General features: G+C 41.1%; 1 protein-coding gene across 1 annotated transcript in view; it reads left to right on the forward strand.

Moving 5' to 3' along the window:
- Window positions 1-443: 443 nt before the first annotated feature.
- Window positions 444-24,244, forward strand: part of erf (Ets2 repressor factor) — a 32,954-nt gene continuing 9,153 nt past the window's right edge. The window contains exons 1-2 of the mRNA XM_026347833.1: window positions 444-572; window positions 20,622-20,856. Of these exons, the coding sequence (XP_026203618.1) occupies window positions 551-572; window positions 20,622-20,856 (257 nt within the window). The 5' untranslated portion in view covers window positions 444-550. The remainder of the gene's footprint in view (window positions 573-20,621; window positions 20,857-24,244) is intronic.

Raw genomic sequence — 24,244 nt, forward strand, 5'->3', positions numbered from 1 at the left:
TTCCTTTGAGAAGCGCCGAGGTTTGACTGTCGGTGAGGAGCCTGATGATGATGATGATGATGATGAAGAGTGGACCATGCGACGTCGCTCCAGCACTCGGGGTGAATGTCTAGAGCCGCATTCCGTCGCTCCAGCTCCGACCGGCGGCAGCTCGACTCCTCCAAACTTCGACCTGCGCCATTCAGACCCGGGCGGCTGGATTTCCCCCCCTCCGAGGCTCGGGGCAACTTTTTCGCAGCAGCAGCCCCCCTGCTGAAAAACAAACACTCCCGCACGAAAGAGAAAAGTTTCCCCGCGGTCGTCGACGAGCCGAGCGACACAGCAGAACCTCGCACGAAGTTTTTGCGGATTTTGAACGCGGAAAATCAGCGCTCCTGCCCGGGTCAGGTTCCTTCTAAGAAGCCGCTGGTGAGAACAACACCGGAGGAAGGAGTGGGGTGTCGCTGCTAACTCCGCTAGCTACCGTAGCTACCAGCTAGCTAACTAACGTCTAAAGTTATCAGTCGACGGGGAAAGTGACTGAACCAACACAACGAAGACGGCAACCAAGATGAAAACCCCGGCGGACACGGGTAAGTCGACGCTCACACACGCGTTAAACCAACTTTTTTCGGACTCTTGTGCTGTTCTACTTCAAATGAAAACAACAGCGCCTGTAGCTGCGGCGGCTAGCAGCTTAGCACGCTAACAAACTCCGATCCAAGGAAAGTGTGACACAGTTATGGCGCTAGACTGGACCCATCCGACCCCCTTGTTATTGTTTCAGCACGCCGAAAAGCTCGCTGCTACACGGGGCCACGTTGTTTCCACACTCCAAAGAACCAAAGCAAACTTAAAGGGTATATTTTAAACTTTCCCCCCACAATTAGCAAACTTTAAGCGGAGGTTTATATTGGGGGCAACTGTAGAGTTTGTTTAGAGTAAAGACCAAAGTGCACTGACCCTTTGCATTTGAGATGGAGTTGATGCAACAGCATGAAAAAACCTTATTTAATGATTTAATGAAACTAATGTTTGCTGACTGCACGTATCAGTGACCCCCACTTTGAAAGGCTTGATAAAGCATTAAAGAGGTGATAACATTTACTCTATTTTGCACGCAGGTCCTCTAAAGGTTCACCATGTGGTGTGGGAAATGTGACTGAAATATAAAGTTCAGTGCTGAAGCTGTTGTTCTGTGTATGACTAATGGCATGGGAAGCGGTAAATCCAGTTCAATGTGCAGCACATGCAGCAGATGTGAGACAACCTGAGCACCTGACCTGGGTGTTTTTGCATTTTGATTGTGTTATTTTTTAGCTGAGGTTCCTCAGGCAGCACACTTTCATTTATCACTACATCAAAGTCTACATTAAAAGGTGGAAGGTGATTGGATTGGGAGCCAAAATACCCCTGCTTTTGATCAATTTGGTCGTGCAGTGGGTGTTAAGCTGTCTAGGTTGTTGGTACAAGACTCCTAAAAGGAAACTAGAAAACATATTTTGTCCATTTGTTTACAAAGTTCAGTATGTTCTCCTTTTCCTGTAAGAAGGGACTTTATGTGAGTTTGTGTTGTGTAAGAACTGGATCCTAGTGAATTGATTTATTGTAGGTAGCAACTAAGCTGCTTCAGGAATTTAAATTGATTTCAACTCCTGCTATTTCAAATTCCACTCTTTTCTTCTCATTGAAACGATTTTCCCATCCATAAGTTATGATTTCCCCTCTATTGTGCATTTAGGTGCTTTTAAACTCAGTTTAGTCAGAAGTGTTGTGTGGTAATCTTGGGCAGGCAAAGATCCAGTTCCCACAATGGATGTTAAGGAGGGGAATGCCACACCACAACACAACATCATAATTAGAAATATGACTGCTAGATCTCTGTGCTGCTTAAATACAAAGTCTAAACTTAAACACGGGCGGCTTTATCCACTGTGGGATTGTTTGTCAAAAGGTTCTGTCACTACATAGATGTGTCAAACCATATATATGATATACTGGTGGGAAGATTAAGTGCTGAAGTATATTTAAGTCACCAGAGTCAGCTGTTGTTCTTTTGACTGATGTCTTTTTTTGTTTTCACTGTGCCTATGGGTAGTACAGCCTTGGTATACTTGGGAGTAGACCCATTAAACTACACTTTTTGATTCTGACCATGGAGCTCATCATTGTACCCAATTTACCTCCAACTCCAAATTAGGAATGGTTTTGTATCATCATTGTTGTGTGCATCCATCCATCATCAATTATACACACTTGGTGACATTGGGTGTGAGACAGTAGCCTAACGTGTGTGTGTGTGTGTGTGTGTGTGTGTGTGTGTTTGCACTGTGGGAAGAAACCTACACCAGTTTCCTCCAATTTGACCCCAGAAATGTCTTGATTTCAAGCAACAGTGATAGGCACTGCACTCCTTTTTGCATGTTCCATGCATTTGAAACACATTTTCATAATATTTCCGACATCTAAACATTGTGCATATGATAAGATTTGCAGGGCTATGCTGCAGCTTCATGAATATTAAAAGTAGACCACCTTGATTTAATATTGTGCCACACAGCAGAGGATAGATCCCTGTTGTCTAATTCTAAATTATTATTATTTTTTTTACATTCCACTGGTTCACACTGTTTTTTGTGTGTCGGTTTTGCTTGGCTTTAAAATGAAAGCCAGCTCGTTTAGGAACTTTTCGGTAGTTCCTTTTTCTCAACACTTACTGTATGATTCATACCAACTTCCCTCAGTTTCTAGGGATTGTAATGAAGTTGCTCTTTTGCACTGGTGAGTCAAAGCTCTAATCGAAGCTGTGTAGTTTTTGCAGTGACATCAGTATGATGTAGGTCACAGTTTAACATAAAGGTTTTTTATAAAGAGACCCATGGTAATGTTAAGGGATCCCATTGGGTAACCCAGATCTTTATATATATATATTTCTACATATGAACTGCTACTCTCTTCCCATCAGGAAGTCAGCAGTCTGGCCCACCAGCTCCAATTTTCCACTTGTGTTACTCCTTATATCAACAACGCGCCACATGTAAGACGTCACAGCTGTAGACAGGCTGGGCCAGTGAGCCAGCACGCTTTGTGCAGTTCTGAGTGTGTGTGTGTGTGTGGAGTGAAAGGAGCCATACATGAATTAGCTGCTGTTAAGTCTGCTGAGGGCTGGGCTGCTGTTTATGACTGTGAGTGTATTTATGTGTTTGTGAGTGTAAGTGTATATGTGCCCATATGTCTGTCACTGTGCGGCTCTACCTGACATTGATGTGGTCACAACAAAGTGAGTGTTGGACTTTTACCAGCGAGACCAAATTGCCCTGGAGGAAAACCATTTGGTTGCGGGCAGTTGACTCAGGCTATTGTAATTACAGGAAGAGCAAGTAGACGTCTTTCTACATATTCAAACAGCTCTAATAACACTGGTTAGACCAAAGCTAATGAACCAAGGGTTTATTTTATATAAAAAAATGACCCTGTTAGTTTCTTTGGAAAGACCATGTTGTATTACTGTCTGACCGCTTTACTATATTATGCTGTAAGCACTGGGCAGCGGAGACGGCACATTTATACTACAAGTTGACGTTAGGTTGTTTGTCGTTGAGAAGGGCAACTTGTGACTGACGTACATCAACATGTTGTTTTTTAGACATTCTGTGAATAAGTACAGATGTTATTGTGTTTTTTGCTGTTAATTTCTGCAACCAGGTGTCAGCGTGATGTTCATTTCATGAGCTGCAGAGTCCTTGAAGGCCCATGCTGAACCTGTGCATGGAGCCTAGTGACTAAACATGAAGCTTCTGTTATATAAATAGAAGTGTGTCTATGGTTTGCATCTGTTCGAGGAAAACCATGAATTGGTTTCAGGTCAGATACATAATATATGTAATATTAGTGTTTTTTGTTTTGTGTGTGTGTGAGAAATCCCTTTCCAAAAGGAACTGTACATACCTCTCTTGAAAGAAGAAATAACTGTAATCAGATCTTGGACTCATTTATGGCTGCAATAGTCCAGGTCAGTCAGTTTAAGCCATAAACATAAGCATACAGACCAAGTCTCAGTTTCAAACACTAAATCACAGCAGAGTCCATTTAGGAGGAAAATACCATAATCTAAAACCCCCTAAATTCCAGTGTTCCTCTCAGGATGTACGCTTTCCCTGGTTTCCCTCCAATTATATGCTTACTGTGAGTGATCAGGTCAACCTTTGCGTTGACCTGATCACATTCCTGATTACTACTGAGTCGAGTCTGGGCAAGCAGACCCTGGAAAAAACTACAGGAGCGTGACGTCAGCATTTCTCTGGTGTGTCATCAAGTGGTGGCCCAGGTCAGTGTTGCCATGAGCACCTCTCGATGTTACGGTGGGCCCTTTTTCCTGGAAGTGTGTATGTACAGTGGCTTTAGTGACCCATACAAAGCTAGGAGAATAGACAAATCACACAAGCTTGGACACGATGGCCAAACAAACACCGGGGCCTCGTGCACAGGAAAGCTTCACAGTCAGTCTGGGAGACTGGGAGTGTTGATAGACGTCGATGCCTGCAGCTGTATTCAGGAATTTGGAATGAAACCTTCGCACACAGATAAAGGCAAGTACAAGGTGACATGTTTTGTTTAGAAACCCAAGAATAGCGTAACAACAGCTGAATTTTTAAGTGTTTTTGTCAGGATTTTGCAGTTTCCTATATATCCTATGGTGAATATATTATATAATGACTTAAAATCTTAATCAATTTCGTGCCATTGTACTCAACATTTGTTTTACATCTTTTCTTATTGAACAGATATATTATATTACATTTATCTCAGCAGGCGTCTGTGGAGTTTTAGAGAATCCTAAGTGTCTTTACTGTAGGCTCAGTGGTGTTGTTTCTGTAGCAGCGCAGATACTGTATAATCTTTCCTGTTGCTCTCCGATGACATTAGGAATCATTGCTTTGTAAATGTTGCAGTACAGTAGTTCTTTCTGATAAAGTGTGGTAATTTCCTTTTTATGTACACATTTTACACCAAGCCGCCTCATCTGCTCCTCCTGCAATTAGTGATCTCCTACAGTTCTCAGGATGACTTTTAACAACACCAGTAGACTGTGCTTTGACATGTAAAATTCAGCTGTGGGCTGTACATGCAGGTGCAAAAGCAATAACAATAGAGAAACTTTCCAGTGGAGAACAAATGAGTGTTGCAGCCATTACTCAAATTGGAATATATCCTAGGGTTGTACTATGCGATTGTCTATTAAGGCTGCTGCTGGAGGAGAAATTGTTCTCACTGCATCTTCTGTGAGAGGTTTTCTCTCTATGTGGTTTTTGGACAAGTGTTGAATTTAGAAAGAAGCTTCTAACTTCTTCCAAACCCTTTATGTTCATATTTAGAGCATCCAGTTGTCTACATGTAGCCAGTTCTTCATGAGAGTAACACAAATACACTATCAGAAAGTAGGACATGTCACTACGCTGTCCGAGTATGGGGATCTGGTTTAAAAACACTGTGAACCCTACGTGTTCCTGGGATGTACCTACATGAACTTTCTCAGAAACTAGAAATACAGACCCAGTTTAGACAATGTACAGCTTCCTCCTTTATCTGTACACTCTTGTCAGTACATCTTTTTAGTGCCGAAATGCCCCCATCTTCTAAAATGCCGGGCTTGTTTGCTGACTATCTGTAAGCATTTACGATTGCCTGAGTCTGTGTTGGCTCTGTGACGGTAGACCTCCAGCAGGGCAGATGAAAAGACAGCAGGTCAAGTGGAACCAGCGACTCGCTCGACTGAGCAGATAAGGAAGACACCTGGCAGGATACTGGGTTTCCGGCCGCAGTCTCCTTCACACTTACAAATCTCTCCTACATAAACTTTTATACATTTGAAAAATATTTAAGCCTGTGTGTTGACCCTAAAAATATTTGGCAAATAACCCTTTTAAGTGAAGCTTTTGTTCATGAAAATGTTTTTTCACCGTTTGCCCCCGAAATGAAATTGAAGGGTTTTTAATCAAGGCTGAGAAAGTAGAGAAGGTGTAGGTGGGTTTGTGCTTGTCTTTGTCTGTTTTGGCTGGAGTCATCCTCACTGAAAGAGGTGTATGGAGAGCCGTGATGTGTGTTATAGCTGTCCTCGAGAAGAAGGAGAGATGAACGAGAGAGATGGAGGGAAGGCACCCTGGTTAGTTTGATAGTCTTTTTGACCAGAAGGATTGGGGGAGACCTCTACCAGCACCAGAGTCTGACTTCTGCACTTCTGAAAGGATAAAGGGACAGACTAGGTGTGGTCCTGTGTGGCTCCGTATAACACTGCCCATATTACCACCGTCACTGCCAGGACTAAAGTAGTTACAACTAAATTGCTGTCAGAGCAAAAATACCCACCAAAGGCTATATGTTTTTAGTGAGTCTGTTTTCACTTGGAGGAGTGGTTAGAGGAAGCCTGCCAGGTTATGTTCGGGCAATTAGAGAGACCTGCATAAGTGGCAACATGTACGTTATGTTTTTTAGGAATGGAAGCATTGACACACACTGAAATCCAACAGTGGCATTCATTGGCAGCATGTTCCAACAGCAGTGGAAAGTCTTCAGTAAGAAAAAAAATCTGCTAATTCAGAAACCATTTGTAAAGTGATGTGAAATAAATTGGACTCATTTTCCCCAAACGGACCACCACAGGAGCCACTGTGGGGAAAACTGTGCCAACAGGTTGCAGTGAGAGAAAGAGCTCAGTCTGGTTTTGTGGTTGTTTGGACGTGGTTGATCCAAGCCAGACTTTTCCTGCCCATACACTTGTTGGCGTTGCACCTGCATTTTTACCCCACACTGCTTGATTTAAAAATGTGAGCTTCTAAATATTTAGTCCTATTCTCACAAAATATAATTTCTACAAATGCTGTTCTGTTGATAAAGAACATGATTGAAACCAGAAATGTAGAAAATGCACCTGATCGACAAGGTCAGGTCTGTGTAGTGCTTTGCAGCAGTAAGGACTTCAGATGGATTAAATTTTATTTAATAAGGCAGATGCTCTCGTCTAAAAGGTGTGTAGAACTATGAGGGGCGTGCACGTTACACACATTTGTGCTCACTTGCTTTCCTGGCAGCCCCCTGAAAGTAAAGACTCCCTGAATATCATGTAATAGAAAGATTCAATTTGAAGTTTGCTCAATACTGTTGGATTTCAGCTGAATGAAGTTTCTGTCTTGGACGTGGTGCACATGTGTAAAGGAGTTTCTAAGGGACGTTAACAAAAATGCATGTCAACGACTAAAAGGCTTGAGTAACAGTATGGCAGCAGTGTGTAGGCTAAAAAAAAAAAAAAGATCGTTTGTTGTAATGCTGTCTTTGAATCCAAAGCAATTATATCCAAATCCAAGACACATCTGGGCTGGCTGAAAGGCATATTTATAAAGTGACAGTTTCCTCCAGCTGATTTTAAGTGATTTCTAAGCAGTACAGTACCAGAGGTTACCGTGAACACAAATTTTATACACATGACGAGAGGCTGCAAGTCACTGCCAGCACAGCAGATAATCGTGTGCAATGATTGGCAACAGTCATAAATCTCTTAAATTATTATGATTACGTTTACAAATGGGTGCCAGGGGCCATCCATGGTTAAAAGAAGTACAGCAGGTTTAAACAGTAGTTGGGTGTATCTAAAAACAGGGAGTGATTTTCCTTTTTTCTGTTTTCATAAATTTTACTACAAATGTAATTATAAAAGGTTCTCTTCAGTTTTGCCTGCAGTCTACTGTTGGGTAATTACGTTTCTTGTTGATTGTAATCTCTATCCACATAGATCAACACGAGCAATGCAAATATGTTGAACCGCTAGTGTTGCCAGTTCAGGCTCGTAAAGTCAGAAGCAACGCTTGTACAGAGACATTAACATGTCTGTTATTGTGCTTGGCATTAGTTTGACTGAGAAAACAGATGTATGCAGACATGTATAGTGATGTGGCTCTCTGTGGACCTTGTGGGAAAACAAACTGAAGGTTCTTAGAAGGTTTGCAGTTCGAACCAATTCTGAACGAGCGCTAGGATCAGCTCAGAACTAGCACCTTGTTCGTGCTGGCGGAGAAAGGGTATGTGAGGTGATGCACGCTCATTTTAAGCTCAAGTTCAAGGAGAAGGTTTTAGATTTGTGAAAAATAGAGACAGAGACAGATTCAACAGAGCATGTTCTTTCTTCTGCTGTGTGCACACCAGTCATGGGTCTGTTGGGAACACTGTGGTTTTACACACCCATGGTGTCACTACTTGTACTGGTGTGTTTATGTTTGATGTCACTCTGTGTATGAGGGTGTTTCAAACCTAAAATATAGGAAGTTTGTGTTAACTAAAGACTAATTGCTCAAAGAAAAAGTTCACACCCCATACCACGAACACACAGGCAGCATACACACTCACACTGTCTCTTTCTCACACATGCCTTCACTTTCTCTCACACACAGTCAGACAAGTACAAGTTCATTGAACATTTTGTTCCCATACACTTACAACTTTTCTCCATCCTTCATTTGTCTACGACCAAGTGCAAAAATGATCTGTACATTATGTCCCATAAGCAATTTGCTATTAATCTAAGATGTATGAAGACAGAAGCTGAGTTCTTTCACTGACACATTAGAGCTGAATATTAATGAGTTGATTAATTGATCTGCCAAAAAGCAGAAAAACAGCTAGGTCTTCTTTTAAGCAAAATGAGGTAATGAAACAGCCATGTTTACAGGATACCTGTTTTTCTTGGCTATAAATCACTGTAAAAGTATTTGGACTTTTAATCCAACAAGATGAGACATCATAAGATAACGTTTTCTTTTTTTGGTGGGCCTTTCAAGAATCCTGTTATTAAATGGTGTTGCTGCTGCTTTAGGTGTCGGTCATACAGAGCACTTTTTAGCAGCCTGGGGTGACTTTTTGTAATTGATTTCAATGGAAGCATTTTTGGACTCTCCCACACACCTACAGCTGGGAAAAAAACATTAAACTCTGATCAGAAACTCGGCACTAACATTAAATTTGAAGTCTTGAAAAATCTTTGCTATCTTCTGTTTGCATAGATGACTTGAGGAATGAGTTAATTGAAACAGATGATCTAAATGCAGAGGAATGCTGATCCATTAACCGCTGAATAAGAGCATCTCTTTACATGTTGAATTTATTAGGTCCTGTCCTTGTTCATTTGCTAACTCATAAGAAGTAGATTTGTGATCCATTTGTTGTCCCCGTTGGCAGTTTGAAACCCCCAGGGCTGATGGCAGTGATGAATGAGTCAGGTCTCTGTTTTATTGAAATGTGAAAGTCACTTAGTCCCTCAGACATTCACTCGCTCATCTCGCCCACTCACAACACACACACACACACTTTATTAGGGGATCTGGACCCCCCACATGCCCTGAAATGGGTGATGTCTGTCTTGCATTAACACACACATAGACACACTCTTTTAATTTTCTTACTATAGCTAGTGAGCGTGGCTTGTTCATTTGGGCTGCCATCTCCCTGCGGTGACGCCGTCGTGCCTCTGTCTTTAATGTTTTCACACAGGGAGCGAGCCACTCAGTCTAGAGACTAGATGATCCAGCTTTAATGTAATAGACTGAAGAATTAAGACTGCGGTGGCTCTGCCAATGAGGAAAGGCTGACTAACGCACCCAGACATCACACATGTAGAAAGTCCCTTGCTGGCTGTTTTACATTTTAAGAATTTCATGGACACACTCACCCAGAGCGAATCGCTGTCACTGTGATTGAACGATGGGCTACGAGTGTAAATCAACAGTATAATGAGCCAATACTGAAGAGTGGCAGCTTTGAACCACAGCGTTCTGGCACTAGTGACAAATATTCATGTTTAAGTAGAGAAGATTTTTTTCTTTTCAGTGACAAACTTCAGGATTTTGGGATTATACAAGGTGTCTTTTCTGTCTATTCAGGGGCTGTGTGAGCAGAAATGGTGTTGTTTTTTTTTTTGCATTTTGATTCTGACACCAAGGAGATAAATCAGTGAATCATTTAAAAATATTAGATAGTAATAGTGTTTTCAGTCTGTTCTGTGTAACACAGTTTGGAGAACTAACTATTTGTTCTGTAAAGGGCTGCAGCTAAGGATTATTTTCATTATAGATTCATCTGCTGAGAATTTTCTTGATTAACTGTTTTGTCTATAAAATGTCACAGTGTGAAACGTGCCTGTTGAAATTTCCCAGAGCCTAACAATGACGTCTTCAGCAGGCATGTTTTGTTCGACCAAGAGTCTGTTTACTGTAATGAATCACCAAGAAGAGGGTAAGATCTTCACATTTCAGACGCTAAAACCAGCAAATGATTATTTCCACTTAAATGACTAAAATATATATATGATTTATCAAAACAGTGTCTGATTAATTCTCTGTCTCTCAACTTATAGTTGCAGCTATGGACTGCATGGATGGTAACGGGCCATGAATTGATCAATTTTTGTTTACTACTTTTAAATGACAAACACATTTTTAATTTTGGACTATACAGTTTTTGGATTAGAGTATCGTGGAACTTCATAGAGAAATAAAAACACTGCTGATGTGTTGGCATCCAGGTCCTAATCAGTGCACAAATATGCACATTCCTTTCTGATATTTGCTCTTGACACCCTGTGGTAATAAAAAGCTGCTATGTGATTACTGTATTCCTGAAGTTTTATGACTTCAGCAGTGTTTAGACACAATTACAGTTTATTTCAAATGGAAATGCAGAAAGAATAGGTTCTTTATTCTTCTACTTTTTTCAAATGGGTTCACATCCCTGAACTGAACCTCTTGCATTGTTGAGCTGGTTGTCCTACTAGTTGTAATCAGCAGTGGAGCCTCTTTGTCTGTGTGGAAAGATGCTGAAAGGAAAGCGGCGTTATGGGAAAGAAGGAGGGGGAGGTGAAAGGAGAAGATGAAATTTGATTGGCAGGGAGTACAAAAATGAGTCACTCCACCAGCTCCCTGGATTTGGAGCTGCAGACCTATTCTGGGCTGTGGTGACACGTTTGTGTGTGTGTGTGTGTGTGTGTGTGTGTGTGTGTGCGCGCGCGCATACATGTACACTAGTGTGCACATGCCTCAATCCAACAGTTGAAGTCACAAATTTTTAACTGGTGTGTGTGTGTGTGTGTGTGTGTGTGTGTGTGTGTGTGTGTGTGTGTGTGTGTGTGTGTGTGTGTGTGTGTGTGTGTGTGTGTGTGTGTGTGTGTTGGAGGAAAATGAAAGTAGTCTGGCGACCAAACCACAACACAGAAGCCAGATTTAAACGCAGATATTTATCTTCACTCTCTCTCCCTCTGTGAAGTCCCTGCTGCACCACTGCTGCTCTGCAAATCACTCACTTTCTACATTGGCATTTCTTAACATACAAGTTGTCCTAAGGCATCATTTTACATTAACAGCCAAGTTACTGGGCTGTTCCTTCTTATCTTTTTTTACTACTGACAGTAGTGCAAGTGCAGGACACCTAATCTGATTATGTCATTTAATCCACATGCTTCTTTAGAAAAAGCATTTGAGATTTATTTTACCCATTTCCCTTCAATTTGGATTCAGTTTGCTTCACTGTTGTGACTTCCCTTACTCTGATACATTGGTTTTTCCCTGCCTACTAATACAATGGCTGCTGCTTACTGTAATTTTTTTTATCCATAGCCTTCCGGTTAATGACTGGTCTCCAAGTTCATTCTGCCAGCCGGCTCAGATTGATGTTGTAAATCAGCATAAGAACTGCCCAACTGGGGTGCTCGCTGCTTTGTTGGGTTTAACATTGGTTGACTTCTCTCTGCAGGATGTCGGCCTTTTTTATTTCCTGCAGACAATGTATCATAAACATGCACAAGTTGTATGTGTGTGTGCGTGTGCACGTGTCTGCACAGATAAAACGCATCTGTTCTGCCTCAGCGCATCTCTGCATGGAGACAGTCAAGGAGTCATATCTCACTCTTCTCTCCTGTCTGTAATCCTCTGCCTCAAGTTGTGGTTCTTGCTCACTTCGGTTCACACACACAAATGTCTGTTCCTTACAACCAAATTCCGCCCTGACTGTAGGAAGTAGGGATGAGATTTCCAGAGAGGCAGTCAGGTAGCCAGCAGCTCATTACAGCTGAATGTTTTACAGGGTTGTCATTTTCTGGAAGGAAGGCGTGCTCAGACGAGTTTCAGAGCACGTGTCCATGCACATACGTGCTCTTCCTTTGTGTGAATACAGGCCTGCAACTGATATGTCTTCAACCAGAGCTCAGGAGCTGCAGATTGACGGTCAAAGTGTGAGCTCTAAGATCATTGCTGATGTGACTTTTGTTTAGGATTTGGTTTCTCATTAACATAAGACAGATAATCCCTTCGTGTGGAATCTGCTCACTTTCCTCCAGTCAGTCTGTTCAGCCTGTTTGACTTCCTTTTGGAGCCACAGCCACTTTAATTATACATCTTGATGAGATTGAATGTTGTGGGCACGTTGCCACAGTGAAATGATTTTGACACCATTGAATCAGCTGTATAACCCTGAAGAGCCTGATAAAAGCAGCAGGATCAGTCCCTCATACCAGTGTATAATAACTGACTCTTGAATGCACATTGACACACACACACCAACTCAGAGCTGACTTAATCACAGCCTTGGCTGCCTCCTAGGTGCTGTGGAGTTCTCCAGGACGCGACAGCTTTCTGTCTGGCGGGTTCGGGCAGCCGCCGTGTCACAGATAAGAGTGCCCTACCTGTCTCCGTTGTAGCAGGGATAGTTTATACACTTGATGGCTTCACTTTACAGTCCACAGCTTGACTCTGTGGCACTCAGTCCAACTCTCTGCTTTCCACTACATCTTAACAGCACTGCAGCTGCCTGTTCACTAAAACTGCTCATCCCAAATGGTGAGGCTTTGTTTTGTTTGGATGGCTCACAGTCTACGGGAAGCATCGTTCACAGCACAGACTGTTTGGAAGATGGATTTCTGAGCACTGAGCTGGAAGGCAACCACATCATCCCCAAGAGAACCAGTGGGCCGATTTAAGCCATGCGGTGCCACTCCATTGATGACTACTTAAAACTCCAGCGGTGTTCACAAATCTGCCAATAAACCTTACACAACTCATTCTGTGCATATGTAAATTATTAATGACAAATTGTTTCTTGGCAGAAAGTGGAGTATCAAACCCTTAGTCTCACCACTTGATCACCACAAATATTTGGAGAATTCAGAGTTTAGTCAGATGTGTTCAGTTTTAGACTCCCATAGAGGGAACTTCAGTATTAAACCCACTGTTAAAATTATCATATTTGATCTTGGTGTACTGTTTGTATTCAGGTAGCTCTTCTTCTTGTCTCTATCTTTATTCACTTCTCGGTTCCTCCACTGAAAACACTCAATCACGCACACTTGTATTTCATTTCCCTTTTTGTCTGTCATTCTCTCTCTTTCCATGAAGTCTTCTCTTTCTCTTCGGCTTCACAGTGAGCGTCTTTGTTCTTTGGTTGGGAAATGAACATGCACACCCTACATCCTGATACATATCTATATCCCAGTCTAAGAATATCCACAGCTACTATGTTTTTAACAATTCCCTTATTCTGTCTGTGTATTTTTGTCTTTATTTATCTTCCCTTCTTCCTTGACACCAGTCCTGTCTCCCCGCCTTCCTCTCCCAGTCTGTCTCTGTTAGTCTGTTCATCTGTCTGTCTCTCTATGAGCCTTATGTAATGAAGGAATCATGTGAGATCCGAGGTGAGGGTTCACACTATGCACCTGTGGGCGGCCATCCTCATTTCCCTTTGATCTCTGCTGGATTGCCCGTCTTTGTCTCCTTCTGCTCTTCTTTTTCACTTTTCCTCTTCTCTACCTTTCCACCTGATTTCCTCCTCAACTCGTCTGTTTCTCGGACTCCTCCCCAGCGTTAAGCCACTGGCTCCTTGAATCTCAACTCCATCCTTTAAGGGTAATTATGAGATCAGCTCAAAGGTTTTTAAACAGTAGTTTGAGGCTCAGGACTCCTCAATAAAGCAGTGTTAGATTGTCTGTTGTGATCCCAGTATTGTAGACAGGTAGTTTACACAGCAAGACAAAAATGACAACCCAGACAGACAGGTCTGCACGAGTCATAATTCATCATCTGAAACTTTAAAATGACCTTTCTCATTTCTTTTAGGCTGTTTTAGGTGTAGAGGTTTGTCAGTATTTTATTACAAGATCACTAGTAACAGTTTAAATGTTCATGTGAGACTTTACAGAGTTTTTATTTGTGTGTTTTCTTCACAATTTAACTTTCTGCACATGCCAGTGCTGTTCACGCCCAACGGAGATTCCCCATTTCCTGCTCTGTACCCATTTATTTCCTGCTTTTCTATGTTGTCCTGATCCCATCACTGATAGACCCCATCCAGATTTCAGTAGCCAGCCCCTGGCCATTTAGTCTGGCCTGTTACCTCTGTGTGTTGCTTATTACCCTGCAGACAGACGCACACCAACCTTTCCAGTGACTAAATATAGACCCACTAAAGAATAGGAGGAAGGGAGGGAAAAATAAACGGAGGGATAGATGGATAGATGGAACAGCATGTTAAAGAAACTTGTTGCAGAGCAAGAGACGTACAGGAGGTGGTCATTTGTGTTTTGTCTCTGCAGCTGCAGACTTTCTGGACAATACCCCAGTGATGGCTATCAGTTATTATGAGCAGTATTCCAACTGTGGTGACGTCAGACTTACTAAGAAAACCTCCTCACCCACTGATTGCGGCTGCATGGATCCTGTGTTTCTCTTGGAAAGGCGAACACAGGTGGCTTGGGACTGCAGGCTAATAGTAAATGAGTTTTCTACCCTGTACTTGGCTATATATAGAATCCACAGAGGCTTGAAATGGTGTATTATACCTCCGCCTAACAATCAGAAATTCTTCCTGTCTGGAGTAGAGCTTGCCAGATAGTACAAAGACCTTTTAGGTTTGCTTTTCTACTTCAGTCTTCACTAATTTGCAGCTTTGTAAATAACACAGTTAGCTGCTGATGAGGGCCTATTTAAGTGACATCAACTGTTGTTTGTAAAAACTCTGTTTTACAATTTGGCATTTACTCAGGAAAACTTCATACTGGACATTGACCTCCCAATAATTACTTAATTTAATAGCACATTCTAAATTAAGATTGAAACCGATTTATGGTCCATCTCTGTTAACAAAAAAAGTAGAATACCAAACAGCTAAAGTGTAAGTAAAAATCTTGTCACCAGTGGCACACGCAAGATTATAAAATTACTGCATTTTTATGTTAGAGATGTTAGAAATTGTATATACAACAGTGTTGTACTGTTTAAACACTGCTAGTGGGAACCTTTTCATAAAGATTTATGGATAGAAGCTTGTAGCAACACATGCTTGCAAAATTTAGAGATGACGTGAAGAATTGACTAATCCTTCTTCCCCCCCCTAAAAGAAGTGACAGTGACTTTTGTGATTTCTTGATAGATTGTATGTCAACAGTGTTGTTGTTTCTTTATTCTTCCCACCCTCTCTTGCTTTCTGCTAACACCAACTGTGTGTTAATCTCTGGTTTTACTCACATTACATTAGGACCCCAGCTGTAACAGATACTTAACTTTCTGTATCTGTCTCTTCTGCTATCTGTGTTTCTGAATCCCTTCAGAAGAAACACCCTGTATGTGGATGATCAGGCTTCATCTGTGCCTATGTTAGTGGAAGTGAAAACTCTTCAGTACTTTTGGGACAGAGCAGCACGTTGTTTCCGTTGTAAACACAGCATGACAGTGAAGCCAGCGCTGCAGCGACAGGTCTCCGCTGATCGGGCAGCTTTAGAAGGATCACACCCTCGCGCTGTAGCTCTGTGGACCTGTGCCCAAACTCTAAACTCTTTCTGCAAGTTTGTGTAATTGAATCATATTTTGTCTTGTTCGTCGTGACTCGGCCATTTATTTTTAGCGCTAAAAGCTTTTGTTGCTAGGAGACTGTGTCTTAGGAGAGGCTGAGCGAGGGAGGGACAGAATGAAAGAGAAAAGAAAGAAAGAAAGAGATGGCAGTGGTGTTGAGGGGGAGAAAGGCGGAATCTGTGAAAGCTGAACGACAAACGAACAAGCTATGAGTCAGCAGGGACATCTGCAACACACACATACACACATGCAGTGGGCATGGATGCTATTCCTGTGTTCTTTGTGTGCTCTGTGCACCCACGCATGAACCCACTTACCTCTCCCCACTAACCTGTTGTGTGTCTGTGTACTTTGTGTGTGTGTGTGTGTGTTTGTGAGAGAGAGAGATATTAGCTCGCCCACTTAGATTTAATGCACTCCCACTGTGTCGTATACGTCAACATGTGTACGTATTTTTATGTGTCAGTCACCAGTGTACCCCATTATACTCTGTCACAATGCCTAACCTGTCCCAAATGACAAGAGTCTTGTTGTCTGTATGCGTATGAATCATATGCTCGTACCCCATTAGTAATCTGCCTTCAAATGACTGTTATCAACTATCACAGCCAGCTTGTCTGTCTTTTGGCTCCATCTCCAAGCACCATAGGAGATCCGATAGCGGCATGTGGTTTATTAGTCACCAGGAGTGGGTCTGTTTTTCAGGATATTTTTTTCTTTTCCTTAAAATGCCTTTTGTTAGATATTTTTTGAGTTTGTTAGCTGCCACCTTCAGAAAAAAAGTGCGATGGTGTTGAAACTGTTTTACGGCCACCATATTGGACTATATTCACAGAGTGAGCATTGCATGTGCCTGTTTTATATTTTTAACTGTCGACATTAAAACTGTTTGTGATGCATTCCAATAGAAGTTCATAAAACCACGTAGCAAAGACTGATTGCTGTTGTTATTTGTCACATTTATTATTTCAATACACAGACGTCCTAATGTGTAAACAGGAACAATACATCCCTTGCACACTCATTGAAAAACATATTTCCCAACATGGACACACTTGATTGTAAATGAATTAATACTTATGTTAAAATGCATATTTAACTATTTTATGTCCTTGAAGCAAGAAATGGATCGGTTGGTTAGAGAAATCAGTAGATTCTCAAATACCAGTTTGTGTTGCTTTGGGTTTAGGGATGGAACTCTTAATATGGGAATATTTCTATGAATTTGAATAAACAAAAGAAGGAAAGGATCAGCATTTTTCACCGGGTAAAATTAAAAAAGTGGAAAGTTGAGACAGTTTGAGAAAAGGAAGAATGCTGAAAGAACTCTGCTCCACCACAGTTCTTGCAAAATTTGGTGTCTGTTGGACACCAAAATGCCGCAGCTTGAAGCTCTTAAATCTGTCCTAAAGTGGAAAGCATATTGCAGTTTCTCAACTTGTGTGTTTCCATTATTTAGCCAGACATTGTGCACAAGGGAGCTCGCAGCGATGTAAGAGGCAACATGCCTGTGCAATACTTGGAATTAAGTTAGTTGCTTAGTTTAAACTCCAATGACAACAGTTTTTCACACACTAAAATTCAGCAAACTGTGCTTCCTGTGATTTGTCGCTTGAGTTGTACTTGACCTTTTGTTGCATTGTGGAAACACTATACTGTAAACACTAGAGTTTGCATTTGCAAGTGCATGCTGTGGCTTTTTTCTCTCTGTATGAGTAGTGTTTTCATAGGTTCTAGTTTACAAATGTCATTTGTTGTGGTAAGGCTTTCCCACTTTTAGTCAGTTATGTATTACTACTACAATTATGGCTGTCACTACTTCCTCCGCTACTATGATTTAAACATATTAGCATTTGTAGACACAGAGCTGGACGTTGCACACCTGACAGTGAACTTTTAACATGCATAACTTTTTTTTCTGACTTTCACTTTTGTTTTTTTTTTCACCAGCTATTAAAATGTGATCTGTATGTAGATATGGAAATCATTTTAATAAGCATGGTATAAATACAGGCATCTTTGAATTTAAACGGACATATCAGCACTTTGCAGCTGATATCAGCAAAGTTGGCAATTTGTAAATGCAATTGACAGTATTACTTTTTGATAAACCACCAGTCACGTGGGCAGGAATCTCGTGACTCACGCTGCAGTTTGTTGTCCACTCAGCTTCACAAAAATACTCGAACACAATCTGTTTCCACCAGTTGTTGAAGCACTCACTTAGTAAACACTTGCAGCAAGAGCAACATTGTCTTTTTTAAACAAACTCTCTTTACACTGTGTTGAAAAAGTAAATATCAGGTGCAGTGTATGGCTTTAAATAAACTGTCACCTGCATTTTGGTTTGTTTACTGTTTTTCAACTTATAGACAGATTTCCGAACAACATAATGAGTGACGTGTCCTCAGGCATGGAGCAGAAAACAACAGATAACAGAGTTCCTTAGGAGATCAACAGGATAAAAGTTGTTTTTGTGCATTAAACTGCAGGAATGACTAAAGTAATGAGTGGAAAATGTTCATTATCTTAAGAAGGAAACCTGCCCATTGGCTTCAGGTGATCTAGTCAGAGAACTGGGTTTTATGAAGTTTTAAGATAAGACGGCTCACACTGTTGATGTGTGTTTAGAACTTGCCTGTTGAGTTAATATTCCAGTGGCTCTATTGCATGGGCTTCAGTTTGGAAATCTGTGACAGCTGATAGAGGAGCAGAGTGAACAGTCTCTGATTATAACAGTGTGTGTTTAATCAATAATAATGATTAAACCCTGTATTCACAGAGCTTGTCAAGATTGACGCTCTGCCTGTTTGTAATTTGGTCATCTCTAACATGCCTTTTTACATTTATATTGCACATCTGGCATTTATCTTGTGTCAGCTATTGTTGTGTATATAAGACAAAAAGCAGGATTTGCTCCAGATGCATTAACCAATATGCGTGCACCACTGCTATTAACTTGTGCAGCAGGCAAACATCAATTTTACTTAGGCTAACATTAATTTTGTGACAGCTCCCTGTGCTTTTAAGTTCAACCTTTGCTGGAGTATGTCTCACATTACCTCCCAGAGGTGCCAGATGTCTATCAAAGGTGGCTTGTGGTTTAAATAAAAGGTTTCTGTCACCTACAAATTTGCCTCTAAACATTAGTTTGACATATTTCCTGCATGCAGCTTTATTTCTAAGTGGTTTAAATGTCTATAAATAACATATGATATTGTGGCAACATGTTTTCTTCCCTACTGCTGCACACCCATTCTCGATTGTTTATAAACTGGAAATCCGTCTATTTATAAATGGATCCAGTCGCCATAAGCACACAGTGCAGACAGCCTTTGCACACATTGTGTTAATGAAAAAGCCATAATTGCATTAATCACCATCTGGGCACCATACAGTTTACTTCACTCGAATTTGGTTACCAGGTGTGTTTTTCCCCCTTTTACTCTTGTATAACTCTTTTTTTTGTTTTCCATCTGGTTTTATGTGCTTTTGTGTACGGTACTTGTTCCTATAAGTTTTCTACTTTTATGTTGCTACCCTAAAGCAGTTTCCTGTCTTATGCAGACAAAGTGATAAAGTACTGAAAGAAGAAACATTTGCTTATTTAATAAGTCAGATTGTGGAGTGCATGCACACATAGATGGTATTTTGAGACCCTGATCACAGCATGATGCAGCAACTCACACTTTATCAGCATGATTGTGTCACAGTGTCACCAAACTCAGGTCAATAGGCCACATCACACGAGTTTGAGTCTGTCAGCCTTGAGCATATCATTGTTAACAGTCATAGATATGACAGGCTTTGTAGAGTGTGGGAAACTGATTGTAACCTTGGTATTTAGGATAGTGTGTTGCTTTACAGTTGCATAAACACACACACACGCGCACAAAATTCGGCATTGTTATATTGTGCCCATATGTTTCCCACCCTCAGCTTTCTCAGCCTGATTGCCAAGGCACATCTGGTCCTAATGAGGTGTGTGTGTGTCGCTAAGCCTCTGGTATTCAGCCTTTCAGCCTGGCCTTGTGTTAAAATGGTGTTGAGTCTTTTACTGCCACCCACTGCTTTACAACACAAAGACTATACTTTTAACTGTTGGATAATAGTGTGTGCCTGCATCAGCGTGTGTTCTGATAGCACGTATAAAACCATAGCTTATATTTTGTCTGCACCTATCTCAAGGCCTGTTAATCTGTTGTAACAGTGCTGATTATCCAGCTTTGATGCAGATAGCAGTGGCGTTTTGATATGACTACTCTACGAAAATCTGTGTGAACAGATTTAGTTGAAGTACACATCACCAGCTTTTCTGGAACCACTCTATCCACGTCGGTGCTGTAGCAGAAAAACAAAAAACATCTTGCATGTTGCTGAGTTGTCATCCTACAGTTTTGTGTCTTGTATCCTGTAGCAAATGCTTCATTGCTGGGTCTCTATTTCACCCATATTTTCTCCTCTTTTTTACTGTCTTGAAAGACTGGAATGTGTTTTCTCACATTTTTTGCTTAACGTTTTTTCCTAGCGACGCAAAAAAACCTTCAAGCACAAACAATGGATGCCAGTCCGCTGCTTTCCTTCAAATTGTAGTTTCTCTTGCCATACACAAACATGCATAACATCTGGGCTATTATCTGCTGCAAATGCAGGCAGTTATAACCTATTGTGTTGATGAGACTTGCACAAAAACGTTCTTTTCTTTCTCAGAATTTGCCTCTGTTCATGATCAACCACCTGAACATTCCTCTCTCCTCTTTCCCCCAGGGTTTGCCTTCCCAGAATGGGCCTACAAGCCCGAGTCAAGTCCAGGCTCCAGGCAGATCCAGCTGTGGCACTTCATCCTGGAGCTCCTGAGGAAAGAGGAGTACCACGACGTCATTGCCTGGCAGGGAGACTATGGAGAGTTTGTCATCAAGGACCCAGACGAGGTGGCTCGCTTATGGGGGGCCAGGAAGTGCAAGCCACAGATGAACTACGACAAGCTCAGCCGAGCTTTAAGGTGAGGCTGAAGTGGGTGAAAAAGGATGAAAGGGAAGAAGGGTGGTGCCGCCACACTACAGCCCAAAATGGATTTATTATTTAATAGATTAAAACAACCTTAGAATCGTTATAGATAGTGTTATTCATGTTTGAATAGCTGGATGTTTATTACCAGGAACCTCTGATATCTGATGAGTCTGGAAGCTCAGACAGTTATAGCAAATGTCAAAAAGTAGTACTTATATTAGAGCTTATGTTAGTGTTTGTTTGTTTGTTTGTTTGTTTGTTTGTTTGTTTGTTTGTTTGTTTGTTGTCCTACTTTTGCTAAACAGGTTAAATGCATTAAAGGATTTCTGTTGGAAAAGGTAGGCAGGTGTCGACCACTCTATCAGCATCCCTTGAGTAGATTGGCCAGCTGCTACACAGGCAGTAATGAACAGTCTATTTTTGACTGCCAACAGTCACGTCATTGTGCATGTATGTAGTTGTTCATGGGTGTGTGCCAAGATCCCCTTCACGTCATTGTAGCCCCGATCAACTACATGTAGTGTAGAGGCCACAAATTGTTCACATTTCTCTGGGAATGTTATTAACTATGTTTAAAAAAAATTCAGTAGATTACTGTCATGTCTTGTGCATGTACATAAAACCCATATTATAATATGTATAGATGGATATAAATAGATCATGAGTTCCAAAAATTGCCAATGCTAAACCCTACTGGGTTCTGAGCTTATAGAAACCTGGATGACCTACAATCTGTACTGTCTGTGAATGCCTCACCAGCTAATTGTGTATAGACACAGTGATACTTCGTAGATGTAAAGCCCACACACCTCTTAGGACAAAAAATATCAGATGTTCAGGATAATACATTGTAATTGCAGGCGTCAGGGAGCTTCCCTCTCTCTCTCTCCCTCAGTTCCTGTAATTTTAAAACTGTAATAAAACGTAGTAAGGATAGCTTCAGTATGAGTAGTAGCTCTGTGTTGACCATCCGTACTTTGCCAAAGTAAAGCCTTGTTCCATATGCATTGGTTGAGTTAATATGTAAGAATAAAATTTAAGATTTACAGGAACATTTTCAACACATATTAGTATTGGTTGTGTGCAGCACAGTTGATCTTGGGGTTTGATCTTCTGTTTTCAAACTTAATCAAGGGCTCGTTTGAGGTAAATTACACTGCTGTGGAATATATTTAAAAAAAAAACTAATTGCTATTTTGTCGTGAATAGTGCATCTGCGCCACGTGCTAAAACTCCAGGGTGACAGCCGATTTAGAAACCCACACCTTCTCCCTCTGCACAACACACGTGGGATGCTGCAGTTTTCTTTAGCTGCCAGTCTGTTCCCTCATCTTTATGTACACAAACACACACACACGCACACAGCTAGTCATCAGTGTCGCCTCCTGTGTTGTAGGTTGGTGTGGGTTATAGTTTGCCATGGTGATGACTAGTTACACTGCCTCATCGCCACACACACACACACCTCCACATATATACACACACATACACTTAACACCCAGTTATATGTCAGCCTCCTCCAGCCCATCTGTGTCGTTTGTTGCCTTTTTTTTTTTTGTCTTCAGCATATCCTCATATGACTTGCATATTTAAAGACACATATCATTTATAATCATTTCTGAACTGGTACTGGCGTGTATTTTAAAGGGAGGAAACCTGCAGCCAGCATATTTTGAGCTGCAACTAATTACGATTATTTTTGATTGTCTTGTTGATGGATTTTATTTTTTGATTCGACGGCTTCACAGAGGTAAATGTCTTGTTTTGTTCCTATTGCGAACACAACCTGCAGGCTGTCTTCAATGCATGCAGAAGTGAACTTGTAAAGATGTGGGTGATCCATGCTTGTTTTAAATGCAGCCAAATTTGTGCCAAATAAACAGAACCCACATCACACATGTCCAAATTAAATGTGGCGTGTACCCATAAGCCTAAAAAGGTCTAATAGTCAGTTTGATACAGGAGCAGTTACTTTCTCCTCATCAAAGAGCAGCTGGAGCCAAACTTTGTTGTGAATGTCTTTTCTGTGGTTTGCAAATGTTTTATATGAATGAAGGGCTGTTAATTAATTCAGGAAGAAAGAGCTTTCTCCCTGCTACATGTGATGTGAAGTCTGATTGATGCTTCTCAGCATCTTTTGAAGTGTGCACTTTGTCGTGTGTGTTCATTCATGCATACACAATGTGTGTGTGTGTGTGTGTGTGTGTGTGGTACACAGGCGTTGAGTCTATCCAGTCAAAGTCATTTCTAGTTTATTTTGAAGGAAGTTCAAATAGTCTTCAAAGAGCAGGAGGCCTCGAGCGAGCGTGGGCTCTGTATGTGAGACTGGCTGTCACATATTGACTCAATACTGTTTGTGTGTGTGTGTGTGTTCCTTTCACATGTATGTGCCTGGCACATTTCTGACTCATTTAAAGTCCCATCCATCTATCCACATGGCTGTGAACATTGTGTCCCTTCAGACTCGATATTGTTAACACCCACTCACTCGGTTTACCTCCTGAAGTGTGTGTATAATACATATTGTTTGAATCTTTTTGCATGCAGTGATTTTCTTGACACATACTTGTTCATTTCCACTTGTACAAAGTTTGATGTTGCAAGTATTGAACCTCAGCACAGATTGAATTGCCTGCTATTCACTTGGGTTTTACCTTTTGTGAGCCAACTGTATTTCTAAGGCTGGAGCTAACAATAATTAAGTATATAAAATGTCAGTAAATGGTTTAAACTGTCTCAATACTCCAGAACTGTCATTAGAAATGTATTTGTCCAACCTACAGTCAGATATACAGTTTTAATTTACATGGTACTTGGATTTTTACAGTCAGAAACTTTATTCCTCCGTTGTTGAACTATTTGCCCACACAGTCTTTCACAGAGTAGTGAACCTCTCACCATCCTAACTGCTCAGACATGCTCATTTTATGCCTAGCCGTTATACTGACCTCTTCAAAATAGTTTGCAATAACAGTAATTACAAATTACAGCTACACCTCTGAATATTTCTGAAGGAACATGTCCCTTTTGAGCCATCATAGTTGAAGTTGAAGCTGCTATAGCATACACAACAAGTGCAAAGAATTATGCATTGTCAGTTTTATGTATTAAGCCCGTCTCATAAACTCGAGTACTTATATCAGATTAAGATAAGAGTGTTTATTAATTTTACTCTTTAAGATAGTGAGCTGTAGTTTTGCATATGTTTGAGGAACTGTGTACCGTATCTGCCTGCCTTTTTTGTGCCTTTGTATTACATGTGATGGCGTGGGTGTGCGTAGTAGTCGGCTTTGTCAGTAGAGGCCCTTCACTCATTGAATCATGGTGGGGCTGCATGGACTCCTGATTCACACTCCTGCTCTACTTTGTTCTCTATTATA

This window comes from Anabas testudineus, chromosome 11 (assembly GCF_900324465.2).
Source record: "Anabas testudineus chromosome 11, fAnaTes1.2, whole genome shotgun sequence".
Classification (NCBI taxonomy): Eukaryota; Metazoa; Chordata; class Actinopteri; order Anabantiformes; family Anabantidae; genus Anabas; species Anabas testudineus.